General features: G+C 30.4%; 1 protein-coding gene across 2 annotated transcripts in view; it reads left to right on the forward strand.

Moving 5' to 3' along the window:
- The first annotated feature begins 13,171 nt into the window (after nt 1–13,171).
- The window catches only part of LOC107436411 (bile acid-sensitive ion channel), a 35,594-nt gene continuing 33,489 nt past the window's right edge, over nt 13,172–15,276 (forward strand). Inside the window, exon 1 of one of the 2 annotated variants that reach the window (XM_087153955.1) lies at nt 13,172–13,443. In XM_087153955.1, coding sequence (XP_087010081.1) covers nt 13,441–13,443 — 3 coding nt within the window. In that variant the 5' untranslated portion in view covers nt 13,172–13,440. Of the gene's footprint in view, nt 13,444–14,460; nt 14,702–15,276 lie in introns of those variants that run through there. The other variant, XM_087153956.1, reaches the window with a different exon arrangement.

A 15,276-nucleotide genomic window follows, 5' to 3' on the forward strand; every position in this document is an offset into this window, starting at 1 on the left:
ATTGTGATAGTATTTAAATTTCTGGTATTTAATTTTTCAATGTTATGTTGATATTTATTTGTTTGAATAAAAAATGTACTTTGTTTTAAAATTTATCTTTTAAGTATAATTGCCTGTATTTTGATGCCTGTACAAAACAGTTGTTCTACTTTTACTTGTTAATAGCACAATAATAATTATTAAAAAAAAGTCTTGTTCAATAGCTTTAAAAAGAGATTTAAATAAAATCTCTATAAGTTAGAGAAAAAAAATTTTTTTTAAATATAAATACTGTATGCTGCTTTGTTTTATAATATCATGACATACAGTTTCAATTGTAATTTATATATCAAATTTTGTAGTTTATTTTTTCTTTAAACACACATACTTTTAAGATATTTTTTGTTTTATTTAATTTCATTTTGTGATTGAATAATAAAGTTTCTGTGGCTTGTTTTTTAGTTATAGAATTAAGGTTAATTTTTAGAGAAATAATTTTAACTTTATTTAATTTAATTTTTTATTAAATTTATTTAATAAACTTTATTTAATTAAACTTAATTTTTGCTTTATTTCTTAATTCTTATTTTAAGTATTATTATTATATATGTATATATATATCATGACTTTCATTTGGAAAAAAAAAATATTAAACTATGCAATGAACTCTCCTGAAACTGATTTTGTCAAATCCAGCTATTGTACAAATGTGTATAACAAATTTTGCTGGATTTTATCTTTTCCTCAAATGAATTTTATACATATACATATTTTTAAGTTCAATGTAAGAGCAACCTATTTTATTAAGACCCAGTAAACTCATAACTGTATTAACCTTTATATAATCGTTTCATTCCATGTAATTATTTCATACTTTATTGCATTTGAAAAAACTATGCAGTTTATCTATTTGTGATAATACAACAACAAATTCATCATATATTAACTACATTTTATATGAATGTTTCATTTTTAAGTGCATTCTCATTTTGTGGGAATGTTTGGTATTTAGTGTAGTCTCATTTTATGAGAATGCTCCATACTCAAGTGCATACTAAAAAAGTAAAACTATGCAATTTACCAATCTACAGATATGCAATTTATCGATATATATATATCATCTTCTTCAATCAGTATATTCTATGCAAAAAAGATTTATTGTGTTGTTAGTTTGCTCTTGTAACTTAGGAAATAAAATATTTGTTTACAAAAAATTTTGAAAACTCTTGTCATTATTCACTTGAAAGTTAACAAAAAATAAAAATCTTAACCATTGTATGTACAAAACCATCTATTTTTTAGAAATCTGTTTTAAATTAATGTTGTAGAAATTTAAAAATAAAAAAGCTACTTTTTTGTTTTCACGGAATAAATTAAAGTAAAAGCATAATTATTTTTAAAAATTTAAATCATAGTTGTCAGTAAAACCTCCAGAAAAGACCAGCTTTATGTAACGGCCTTCTCGATTTACGACCACTTTTGAGAGGCTCAGAATTTTTTCCATAAACATTATGTTGAAGAAAAACTTTTGGAGAGACCATCAAAACTGCTCTCAGCGACCGGGCAGTCTTTCGCACCAAATGCAGAAAAGGTCAAATAAGGAAACCTTAAAAAATATCAAAACAAAAAATGTTAATAAAGCAAATTAGTAGATTAAAATGTATTCAAAATATTTGTGTGAGGCTAATATTTCGAAAGCTCTTTTTGGTGTCTGTTAAGGAGATCTACAACCTCGTGATGCTGTCAGAGTACAGTAAAGACGATGCCATCAATGATTTATTTTTTAGATAAAAGTTAAGTTAGAAAAAAAAATTTTTGATAAGAACCTAAGCATCTCAAACAAACAGGCATAAAAGCTAACTAATTTTTATGATATGAAATTAAATACAAACTTAAACAAAAAACATAATTCTTTATTTATTTAAAATAGTTCTATAATTTTTATAACATCGGTTGAACAGCCGACCCAATTTTGGGTTTACGACTACCAATGTTCAACTCCTCAGCCTTGTAATTTTTTAACCAATCCAGAAAGCAAGGTAACTCTTGGATCAAGTACATATTTTACTTTCATTTTATTACCGTCGTTGAACACCCGACCCAATTTTTATGGGTTTACGACTACTAATGTTCAACTCCATAGCCGTGTAATTTTGAACCCAATCCAGAAGACAAGGGAACTCCTATATCGAGTATTGGGAGAAATTTGCCTTCGTGGAGGACTTTTTGATGGAGCTAACCCGCATTTGTTTTACATGGAGAGGAAGACCACGAGAACCTCCCACGGTTAGCCTGACGGCAAGGGGACTCTAACCCACGATCCGTCTACCACTGAGGATATTTCACGTCATCACTGTGGTCGGTGCAAGCCGGATGCGGAATTCGTATCGACTGGGATCGAACCCCGGTTCACCTCATTGGAAGGTGAACGCACTGTCTCCTGAGCCATCGCGACTCTGGAGCAAGTATTTGGAGAAATTGGCCTTCATGGAGGACTTTTTGAGGAAACTAACCTGCTTTTGCATTGCATTGAGAGAAAACCCTGCCACAGTTAGCCTGACGGCGAAAGGACTCTGCATGAGCCGTCTACTATTGAGGATATTTTCCGTTAGTACTGTCATCGGTTGGAGCCGGGTGCGAAATTAGCATCGACCAGCCATCGCTGGGGTTTGAACCCGGTTCACCTCATTGTGAGGCAACGACTCTATTCCCTTAGTCACCTATCTTTGGTAATTTTTTTTACACATAATTATATCAGCAAAGGTTATTTTTATTTGACTCTAAATTTTATACATCGATCCGTGTTTTCATGACGTCAACAGCAGTGGCAATTCCACTCCAAGAAAATGACGCTGACTAAAATTAAAATCGTTTGCGAAAAATCATATCTTGGATAACAATTTTGAAGTCAATAGACGCCTCCATTAACGATCATTTTACTGTAGAACAGAGAGATTACATTGTTATTATTAATACAAGTATGTTAAAGTAATGTTTTTTGCACTTTTAAGTATAAACATATTTTTATAACTATCGGGAAAATGGCAGACTTCTACATAGCAATAAATGATATCCACTGTAGAACATCGAATTCAGAAATATAAGGAAATTTAAAGGAATGAGATCCTTCATTTATTAATTTTTATTATGCCTAAACTATGGGCATTTGGCGATATTAAACAAATGTCTAGCTGCGTTGTGTACGGTGATTGTATTTTATGGAAGTGCCTTTAATACTAAGTGTTGATTTTTCATTGTAAGAATGCGCTGTTGTAAAATAAATTACTGAACTTAGTTTTGGTAAATTGGCCTTTAAAAAAAAGGTTATTTTTATCTTTTTCTTTTTTTTAAATTACTTTATAATTTATTATTATTATTATTATTGACGATCGCAACACTCGAATGCGCCGTCTGGGGAGAAACCGGTTTCATGCCTTTGGCCCTTCTCCCTTCCCTCTCCTCCTCTTTTCAGTTGTATAGGAATGTACTACGATATTTTCCCTTTTCTTACTATTTTTCCTTTTTATTTAATAAAAATATTTTTCAAAATTTCCGTGATGCTTTTCTTTAGAACTATGTTTAATGTAGTTTTCAGTTCCATATGGTTTTCCTACTTAAAAGATTTTATTCTATATGAAAATCAAGAGAGATACTAACGTTTCAGTATCGTTTCTTTCATCGTTTAGAACTGCTTCTCTCAATTGTTTTAGAACAGCTTCTTTTAAATCTCGTTAAGTTCGCGTCAACATTTTACAGCGCAGTATATTTCTCCACCTTATTATCTCTACAGATTGCTGAAATAAAATCGATTCGAATGCTACAAATCCATCGGAAACCCATAAATATTAATTTTTCGCATTTTAAATACGCAACTATAGTGACTCAGAGATATCGATTCCCGCATTTCAGTAATCATTTTTTAACACTCTCAATTCGCGTTTACTTTATCACAAATTCTTGAGTTTTTCTATAACTTTTTCTACAGCTAATTTCCCCATAGTTTTTAAAATGTCGATTTTTGAAGTTATACTTCTTATGCGACTTCCAACAAGGTTGCGTTAAACGTTTAACGCTACATTTTTATTGGCCGGGAAATCACGTGGTAGGATACAGTTTTCCCTCATTCATTTCCATATTGTTTTGGTTCTCACTAGCATAAAAATAATAAAAGTATTGTTTTTCTATAAATATTTTTTTAGTTTGTTTTGATACACATATAATTTAATAGGGTAGTATTTTTTATTTTCAAATTTAGTGGATAACAATTGTAAAAAATGAGTGAAAACAATCCCACGGACAATGCGACGGATTTAAGGTTCTGTCAAGGTACGTCTCTTGTGAATATCAATTGATTGTTAGGTTTTCTCTTTTGAAATTACATTATGACGCATTCACATACATTATTAATACAAATATATTTTCCATGGCTAGACGATGAGGCAAACACAAGCACTTCCACTGGAAAAATGCACAATATTACCGTTATAACAGAGCACGGAAGCGAGCGGAGCAGGAAAAAGAGTCGTTGAATAGAACTAGTGATCCTTCTACGACTGCTGATTCTTCTACAATTAACGTCGCAGGTTACGAAGTTTAACTTCTTCCGAGCGGAGGGACTCCACGCACTATTTTTTTCTTTAAATACGTTTGGTTAAATTTTTAAAAAAAAAGTTCGGATACTCGAAATTTTTTAAAATACATAAAGTCATGAAAAATTATGATTTTTCGCTTAAAAATTTTTAAGTATTTATAATATTGTTGATTTACCTCTATTTTTCTTTTAAATGGATTCCTGCGACTTGGGTTGGCTTCATTATATTTATTCCCTCTCGCTTTCCCTACATTCTCATTAGAAACATAGTTTGCTTTTAATTTATGAGGCTTTTCATTTTAAAAGGCTTAGAATATTTTAAATTTTTTATTAAGCTTGCCGGTTGTTTCATTTATTTATTAAATTTAATTTTAGCATTGATTTATTTCAAGAAGCAAAAATTAAAAGTCGAAATTTTTTTTCTATTTTTACTGATATATATTTTTTTTAGAACTAATTTCAAACTAATAGCATATAAACTAATTAGCAATTCTAAATGTGCAATTTAGTAGTGTAATGTTGGACATTCTTGCCTTTTAAAGCCTTCTGAACTTCAAAGTGCAACATTGGAGCACACATAAATTAACACATTTTTCGCTTATATATTTTAGAATTTTCCTATAATGTTGCAGATTAATACAGTGGTTTCTGTTATGTAAAGCAAATGAATTGTATACGGATTCTTAGGTTAAAACAAAGTGGTCTTTACGCAACATTCTGAATTTCATGAAAACCACCCTTACTGTGAATTTTTAGCTGAGTTACAGAATTATTTTAGTTATCAGATACGTTTCACGATACAATTATTACATTAAAAAAAAATTCCTACTACAAATTTTGATACAATATAATTTACTAGGAGGCTCCGCCCCCTGCTCGTTAATTCTCGCCAACCCCCGAGAATTACTACGCAATCCTATGTGGTTCACGCCGTGAACCATGGCTCGCTGCTCTCGCTCGCCAATGAACACAATGTTCTAGAACAAAGACATAGTATATTATCATCAAAGACATAGTATTTTATCATCAAAGACATAGCATTGTACTTATGGAGAAGAATTCTATCAATGTTCCTATTGGCTTTTAAAAAAGTATATTAGCTATTTAGATTGTACATGGTGAAAAAATCAAAACATTAGCTAAATGAAAAACATATTAGCAAAATAAATTATTAAATATTGCAGTTACTCACCTAAATTCAACTAAATGTGTATAATAAATTAGTTAATGCTAAAAATTCTGAAAGTTTTAGAAAAAAATTTTATTATTTAAAAATATAAACTTTAAACCCTAACTTTTCCTTGTGAGATAATAACCCTCAAAAAGTCTTTCATTTTCAAGAACACAAAAATTTGTTTTATCACCAAATGAAATATTTTTTGGTGATCAGCATTATTGAAATCAATTTCTATATTAATTAACATTTGTGATAAAGTACATAGCATTTTAAAACAAAATAAGGATGTTTTACATACAATAAATTAAAATGCATGTCTGTTAGCATTACCCGAGAAATACCACGTGGAGGTCGCCATGCTGCATTTCTAATCGGGGAGTTTTGATTTTGGCAGTTCCCCTTGCCTACTGCCAATAGAAGCTTCAATTAAATTTTTCCCAAAAAACATTTTTTTTCTGCAAAGCTCTAAGAAATTAACACTAAGCATTTTGAATTTCTTTGAAAACACAATTATAGATTTGGCATCTTGGAGCAATTACTGAAAGGCTGTCAAATGACTTAACTCTTGACAGGCCAAAGTTGTCCATGACTAAGAACTTGTTTAGTCAATACTGAACTGATTTTCTCAAAAGTCTGACCTTGTGACTTATTTATAGTCATGAAGAAGGCCAGCCTAATTAATTCCTAATTGAGTTTAAATTAAATATTATCATGTTTTCAGGGCATGAATCTGAATTGAAAAACCTGATAATGCTCACTCTGCTTATTGTTTCCGTTTTTAAAAGCGCTATATGTTGAGCCAGTTTAAATTAAATATTATCATGTTTTTAGGGCGTGAATCTGAATTGAAAACCTGATAATGCTCACTCTGGTTATTGTTTCCGTTTTTAAAAGTTTATTGTTTCCGTTTTTGTTGAGCCACCTCATGTGACATTTGCCATGCGACATTTTTAGCAGCAATCATTGGTCGATTTTCTAACGTTGCCATTCGGAGAGCTGTAATGAGGCTTTTTTTTTGGTGCCGTGTAAGAGAAATATATATAGAGAGATTTTGCCAGAACAGCCTGATAAATTTTAAAGTTTTTGAAAAATGAGAAAAACAAGAATTCTTCTGTTTCCTGCTTTATTCACAGCTACATTGCTTAAGGGACATATTTTCGAGTTATAATGAAACAAATTTACTGAATGAGAAATAAACTAATTTTATTACAAATTATTAAAAATGTTGCCAACGATGCCAATAATTTTTTAGGCGCGCCCACTAAGATTGAATTTGAAGTGAAGTGTGAAATATTGAATTAAGCAATGTGTGTAATTTTTAAAAAACCTTTTGAACATAATTGCAGCAAAATTTGATACTCGTTGTAACTATATTTTGATAAATCTTTTTATTATCTCTCTGTCTCTACCTATCTCAATTTTTTTGTACGCTCACACTTGAATTCGTGTTAAAAATAACCAAATAATTAAAAAAAGATAGAGGCAGTTTAGATCAGTGGTTACCAACTAGCTGCCCTCGAACTAATATATATTAGTTGTCACTTTTCTGCGGACAATTTTCGTAAAAAGTCTATATGAAGGGAAGGGATAACCTGGTTGGTAGGGCACTGATCCCATGTCTAAGAGGTGTGGGTGCGATCCCCGCCGGCCGAAGACTCCCCTTGTAGTAAATGGTGACTGATGCACGTTAAATCTGTCGAGTCGCAAAGTCCTCCATGTTCCCGTAACAAATCAATACCCCTGGGGGTACTGATCCAGGAGTTTCCTTGTCTTCAAATTACAATTGGTTCAAAATTACAAGGCTACGGAGTTGAACATCAGTAGTCGTAAACCCATAAAAATTTTGTCGGCCCGTCAACGACAGATATAAAAAGTTAAAAAAAAGTCTAGGGTAAACTAACCAGTGAAAGAACACTTAAGCTTCGCTTGCCTTTTAAAAAATCATATTAATTTCAAAATTCGTAATTTTAGTTAAATGACAGTGTCAACATATTTGTTACTAACTGCAAATTATGTAAAAAAAATTTAGAGAACTTACATAATATTGTTTTAAAGTTTTGGAGGTTCAAATAACAAGTAGTGAGAAGACCAAGTGAAGGAACAGCTCTTACGAGTGAAGGAACACAAAATTTCTCAGTAAAGGAACACTTAATTTTGGTTATTTTTTAATGTTCTTCATGAATTTATATGCCATACAAATATCTAAAAACAAGCCTATTCTTGAAATTATAACATACAAATACTTGGAAAATGTTAACTTTTTTTTTGTAATCATGAATTGAAAAGTAAAGTGTCAACATATTAACACATACTGTTTATTCACTGGGAAATCTATGCCCAGTAAAGGAACATGCCTGTTCCCTCACTGGTTAGTAGTTGTTTTTCGTATTTTTAACATACTTTTGATGCGGAACATCACTAAAGGAACAAGAAAATGAAAGTTTATCTTTTATTATCATTAACTTAGAAAAAAAACCAGTAAAGGAACACTTGTTTCTTCACTGGTTTTTCATCGTTTGGTGATCCAGTGAATAAACACCCCCTATATTTTGAATTCTCTTTTTCACAGTGAGAAAAATAAAACTATTACATGCAATTAATTCCACTTCAAACATATAAATGCAAACACTCACCTTATAATTTTTTCAAAGAAACAAGGTGTTGCAGAGATATAACAAATTCAAACATTTTTGCAGAGAAGTCTATTTGACCAGGTAATCCAAAACATTGCTAGATGACTTCCTATTGTTTGGCAGTAAGCTATTGTTACCAATCAGTCTAAAGAAAAACTTTCAAGTTCTTATTTTTAATCAATATATATGAAATGTTCCTTCACTGGTTGGTTTACTCTATATGGGTTTAAAATACTTTTCTTTCGTTAAAAAAAAAAAAGGCGAAAAAAGAAAAAACTAATTTCTTCGTTTTTGTAAAAATTTAACATACCAACGGCGCAAAAAAATTTATTTCTCAGGTTTTGCATCCAAGAAAATATTTATTAAAATACAAAAATAATCATGTATGAGATTCTTTTTGTGTGAGACTTTTTTTTTTTTTTTGTGAATATAATTTAGCATGTGCGTATCGGAAATTTTCTCGAAGTAATTCTCTGATTTGACTTTTTGAAACCATTCATTTTGGACAAAATTATTTACATTTGCAAATTTTAAAATGCATGAAGGAGGTAATGAATATCATGTATTATTTAAATTCTTTGAATTGAATATGTCCGGAGTGGAAAAGGAAAAAATTTAATTTAAGATACTCGAGAATTTTTTTTTTATTATTATAATTCCTAATAAGTCGTAAAAAATGTTAATTTATCCCAAAATTAAATTTAAAAGAGGAAAAAAAAACTTGTCACTAAGTTTCTGATTAAGAGAAGATTCAAAATGATGCTTAATTACATAATTTGTCATGCTTGTTATTCTGTTTTTAACATTAAAGAAAACTTTATATTTAAGAGCAAAATATAATTCTTATTTTATTAAGTTTCCATTCGAATGCAAGTGCACTTCCTCCGTCCCTGTTGCAGGAGCCAATGAGTGTCAGTTGTGTTACCTATCTGTTGCACATTCATTGTTTAATACATAGGTGTATAGTAGTCAGAAATTTTTAATATGCAATTAAATATTTTTAAACATCTACTTCATATTTTAATTTGCAATTCAATACTTCTGTTTTGTACAACTTGATTAAAATCTGACAGTAATCCTACAAACATAAAAGAGTCCTATATAAAATTTTGATAAAGTTTCGGCCCACCATTTGACTGGTGTTTATTATTGCGTCCCCCGGCCTCATGTAAGTTGGAAACCCCTGTGTTAGATGCTGCCAAATCTTCATATTCGCATTAAAGAGTTCAAAAATATAAAAGACTTGATTGGGAAGAGATAAAGGCGGAAAATCGTTACCAATTTACATTGTTATAATAATGTACATATCTATAAATAGTAGAATTATTTCTAATTTATTTTTTCCAAACCAGGTAAGTCAATAAGTTTTTCATAAGGAGTTGAGTTTTCAAGGAGTTGATTTATTTTTCGAAGTTGATTGTAGGATTGATTTATTTTTGAAACCAGGTGATTTTTTATTTTGTTACGATTAACATATTAACAAAATATTCTTTCATAAAATTATAGTAATTTCGTATTTTTTAAAGAAATGTTCTTTATTTATACGTTGATTTCGATTTTTTGTAAAATATCGCCTTTTAAGGTGGAAAAAACATGAAAAATAGGATGCAGCCATGGGGATTGGTGAATGAAACGAACAGTGGGCGGAGCCTTCTTGTATTTAAAAAAAAAATTCCCATTTTCAACTTATGATTTATTTAAACAGTTATTTCAATATTATTAGAAAAGATATCCTTTTCTATATAAAGTTTCGTGATAATAAGCTTCATTGCTTGTATATCAACCCTTTTATATTGCCGAAATAATTTAGACTAATCCTGGATATATATAATAAGGGAATTCAAAATATTTTGTAGACAATTTGCAAGGCATTTGAAATGTTTATTTAGCGCGTAAAATACTGCTGTTTCTTCATTTAGATTTTATAACTTAATTTCATTTAAATATAAAACCTAAATGAAGAAACATAGTTAAATTTCATTGCTATTATACTTATGTACCTTTAGCTGTAAAAAATTCCGCTTCAAATTATGGTAAAAAGTTCCGGAACTCAGGGTGCCACTACTTTTCCCCGAAATTTTTTGTGGAGCAAAAATCCATTGTACTGCATTTTTTACAGTAATATTTATATGATTACAATGATTTAGTGATTTAATAGTAATAATTACAGTAAAATCATCACTCAATCATATTAATTAAATAATCGAAAATACCGTTTAAAATTTCACTGTGAAAAAGATTTTACAGTATAATGGATTTTACGAATGCAGCACTCGGAGTTTCAATACTTTTCACTGTAATTTTCACCGTAATTTTTTTCAGTGTATATGAAAAGAAAATGGCGCAAAGTGTGAAAATAGTGTGTTTTTAATAGCCTCACCTTACTCGGAATTGCAAACTGTGTTGGGGTGAATTTCCTCGCTGTGTTCATTTATTTTTCAGCAAGGGGGAATGATAAAGTGTTAACCGGAAGTTATATTTACTCATAATGGCTTCCACGTTTTTCTCTTTTAGTTTTATTGTTATCCCAAGGGGACAGAGATGAGTTGTTTTGCAGTGAGAACAATTCCCGGAAAATAGTTTCCGTGATGTAATTATTACTCTTTTCTATTGACACTTTCATTCAGTATTAGATGCGATCAGATCTCAGGAAAGGCCAAAATGAGCGAATCAATGTGTCAATAATAGACGTCTCATTTGTTGTTTAATTGAAATTAAAAGGGGAATTTGAAAGGATTATTTTTCGAAAACTAATGAATGCAAACGAAACACTATGTGATCTTATAGTTATTTTCTAAGTCACGCGTTATCTTCAGTTACTGAAATTATAGGCCGGGATAGCCTGGTTGGAAGGGTGTTGGACACGCGTTTGTGAGAACAGGAGTTCGAATCCAGGCGGTCGAAGACTCCCCGCGTAGTAAATGGTGACTGGTGCTCGTTAAACTGTAAGTGACTGGTGCACGTCTGATCACGAAGTTCTCCATGTTCCCATAACAAATCAATACCTCTTGGGGTACTGAATTGGAGATTGATCGTGCTCTGGTTCAGGTCAAAGTTACGGTCTGTATAAGAATGAATGGGTACACCCTATAAACCGGTGGGACGTATGGGTGTGGCAGAAGTCGTATTTCAGGCCAAAGATGGCGCCATAGGAAAACAAGGACAATCACTCCCCCTCTGCCTTAATGGCCGACGACATTAGCAACAGCATTGAAATTATTTAGTAAAAATGCGTGGTTTAATTATTTATACCGAATAACACAATTCTTTTTTATTAACGGTTGTATATTTCATATTATTTTATAAACGTCACTGATTAGCCAACCCAATTTGGAGCTTATGACTACCAATGTTCAACTCCGTTGACTTATATTTTTGGACCCAATCCAAAGACTATGGAACTCCTCAATCAAATACTGAGAGAAATTTGCCATCGTGGAGGATCTTTTGATGGAACTAGCATGGAGAAGAAAACCTTGAAAACTTCCCATGGTAGCCAGACGGCAAGGGAACTATTCTAACTTATGATCCACCTACCACTGAGGATATATTACGTCAGTACTATGATTAGTGCGAGTCTGGTGTGGTATTCGTATTGATAAGCTATCACTGGGTTTATAATCCGGGTCACTTTATTGGGAGGCGAACGTTCTATCCCCTGAGCCATCGAGGCTCATGGTTGCATATTTGTTTCTCATGAACTATTCGAACGATTTTGCTCAAAACAAAATCATTCTTTTTTTTGGCCTTGCATAATAACATTATTTTTATTGTAAAGTATACAATATTTTTGTAAAAAAATATTGTATACTTTACAATTAAAATTTTTCTCAACTATTATTGACTAAAATAATAATAAATAATAATCATTTACTAAAAGTTATTTTGTTCTTGAAATTTTCTAAGGATAAACGAATTTTATAATTGTATGCAAAAAATTTTTCATCTCTTTTAAGAAGTTTACGATATATAGCGGAAGACTTAAAGAATAAAGTTAACATTAAATGGTCCAAACTCTCGACCCCCTCTCCTGACCAAATTTATATTATAGGCCATATTTACCAGATTGCGACTACCTCTTTATTTATTGGCGTACAAAAATCCGAATCCGACGTGAAAATTTTATGTTTATTCAAAGAAAGAATGCTTTTATGTCTGATTTCGTCACATAAGATATCGTCTGCAATAATTAATTAGCATATTTGAGGTCACCCCCTCGAACCATTATCATTGAATCCTAGAACGGGAAAATCCGATCAGTAAATCGAAAGTTTTATAGAGTAGTCCATTTTTTTAAAAATAGTTTGAAAACTTGTCCGATTGTTTTGACTTTTATGCGTTCAATCATCGAAAAAATGTTCAATAGATTTTGATGGACGATTTTGTGTCTTAATTAACATGTAATATCGATAAAATGGTCCAAATAATTCGTTTTTCTCATTATTTAAATATGTAGTTTACTTCATTAAGAATTTTATAGCAGCATACTTAGAAAAGTAGCACTTTCATTTTAGACCGAATAAAATCAATTTCTACATTCTAATTACGTCACGAACAGAATGATGAATGTACCTGAGAAGAAAAAAAAATTTGCAGTACAGAAAGGAGTTACGAAGTCCATTAGGAGTTGTCTTCACAATAATAGACTGCGATCGAAAAAAAAAATTTAAACATAAAAAAAGAGAAAAAAAATGTTCGTTTATACGCCCGCTGTTTCATTTTAGCGAACAAACATGGGTAACTGATATTGGCACGCACAGGTAAGCAGAATTGCTGGAACATTTACTTCTAATCATCTCTGGTAAAAAGGTAGGTTGAAACAGGGAGTTAGATGATAAAGACGATTTTGTTCTGTTTAAAGTATTCTATATCTTCCCATCCTCCCACTACTTTATGGAATAAAAGAATGATAGAATCTTTCAGTTCATCATTGATTTATATAGGTTTCTTGTCTGGATGTTGGCAAGTTTGTGGATGTTGAAAAAAATTCGTGTAAAATTTAATGTTTTAATTTAAAAGTTTTTTTTTCGTAGTAGACTTCGCAAGCTTTTGTACTTAGAATGGTTTGTATATTTTATGAATCAAAATTTTATATTTAATCGTTTAAATTGAATATTTTCATCACTACATATTTAGTTTCTGTAACAGTAAATATTATTTGCATCATTTAGTTTTAAAGAGCATTTTTCTTCTACTTCTAAAATTTCCTTATCATAACTTAATAATTATTATAACATGATAGATTTCAAAATACCTTAAGCATAGAAAGAATATCTTGCTGTTTGATACATTATTTAATAATAAATTATGGAGCAAATTAATTTATTAAAAAAATGTTTTACGAATTATTTACAATCTATGTAAATTATGCGCGCTTCTAGGGTAGCGAATAAAAATCTCTGTTTTCGCCGTCATAATGTTTTAGCCGATATATATATATATATAAATATATATATATATATATATATATATATATATATATATATATATATATATATATATATATATATATATATATATATATATATATATATATATATATATATATATATATATATATATATATATATATATACATAGCATCGTCTGGACTCATTCTTAGTATAATAAAATTATTTTCAAAATAATTTGTAATTAAAAGAGCGAACATTTAATTTCACAAATTATCCCGCGATAAAATATTTCGATGTATGTTTACTCATATTTTCGTGATAACGCGTGGCATAATATCGCGTTGACACAATATCGCGTAAGTAAAAGAAAGCGACTAATTACTGTTATTCTCCTTTTGTTTTTAAATCCTCGCGATATTTTGCATAAACTGTACGTTGAATGAATGCCTTGCTTATAATATTATTTTACTAATTGCAAAGTAGCATATTTTCAATGTTCATGTAGCAGGCATGAAAATCTGTGAGTAGATTTTAAAAATATGTAGCTGATATTTTTATGTGATGATCAGTGTCTTATTTTAAACTTGTTGACTCAGAATGATCAGGATTTATTCGACGGACAGTTTTTAATTCTGGACACAGCTCAAAATGCGTGTTTACAAATATGAACCAGGTTGAAATGCGTGTTTACAAAAATTGACACTGCAAGAAAAGCGCATTTTCAGTTTTAAACTCTAATTTAACAACTTAACGGAGAGTTACGTGCTGACGTTTTCTTGCTTTTTTCCCCTTTCCTTCTTAAATGATTTTTTATCTTTTTTTTCTTTTTAAATAGTCATTATGGGGCAAAGTCCCAGACTTCGCGGTGAGGATGGAACTAGGTACATAGATGTAACTTTTCAGGCGGTTCAGAACTCTAAACAATAAAGTGAGTTTTAAAACTCAAAATTCCTACTACTTAAATTTACTGCCACTCTAATAAATTAATAGCAACCTTGAAAAAACAGCTCTCTCTCTCTTTTTAGAAAAAAGACTTGTCTAATAAAATGCACCAAGTGATTTTATGCAAATGTCTCAGTTTAGACGATCTCACTTGACGAATTTATTTGGATTTATTAGTTTATTCCTTAAGAAAAAATTCTCATAAAAGAAGTTTGAAAAATGGAATAAAATGCTGTGTCTATTTTTATTACCACTTCGAGCTGAGTCCAGATTTGAAAACTCACCGACGCAGCGTAATTTAAGTGACGCAGAATAAAAATGTTTTAGTGTTAGGCCTAACGCATGCAATTACTATCATATAGGCACTTAAGCATGGTTCCAGGGGTAACTTAAAGTATTAATTTAAATTAACGAAATTTTGTATTAATAAAAGATAAATTATTTGTATCCAAGTAGAAATGAATAAAAATGTAATTATTGATTGATATCACTTCACGTTTAAATTCTACTTGAAAATCTTAATGCTAAACTTACATGAATAAACATAAACAAAGGGATTTT

This window comes from Parasteatoda tepidariorum, chromosome 10 (assembly GCF_982258835.1).
Source record: "Parasteatoda tepidariorum strain Cologne lab strain chromosome 10, Ptep-v5.0, whole genome shotgun sequence".
NCBI classification, from domain to species: domain Eukaryota; kingdom Metazoa; phylum Arthropoda; class Arachnida; order Araneae; family Theridiidae; genus Parasteatoda; species Parasteatoda tepidariorum.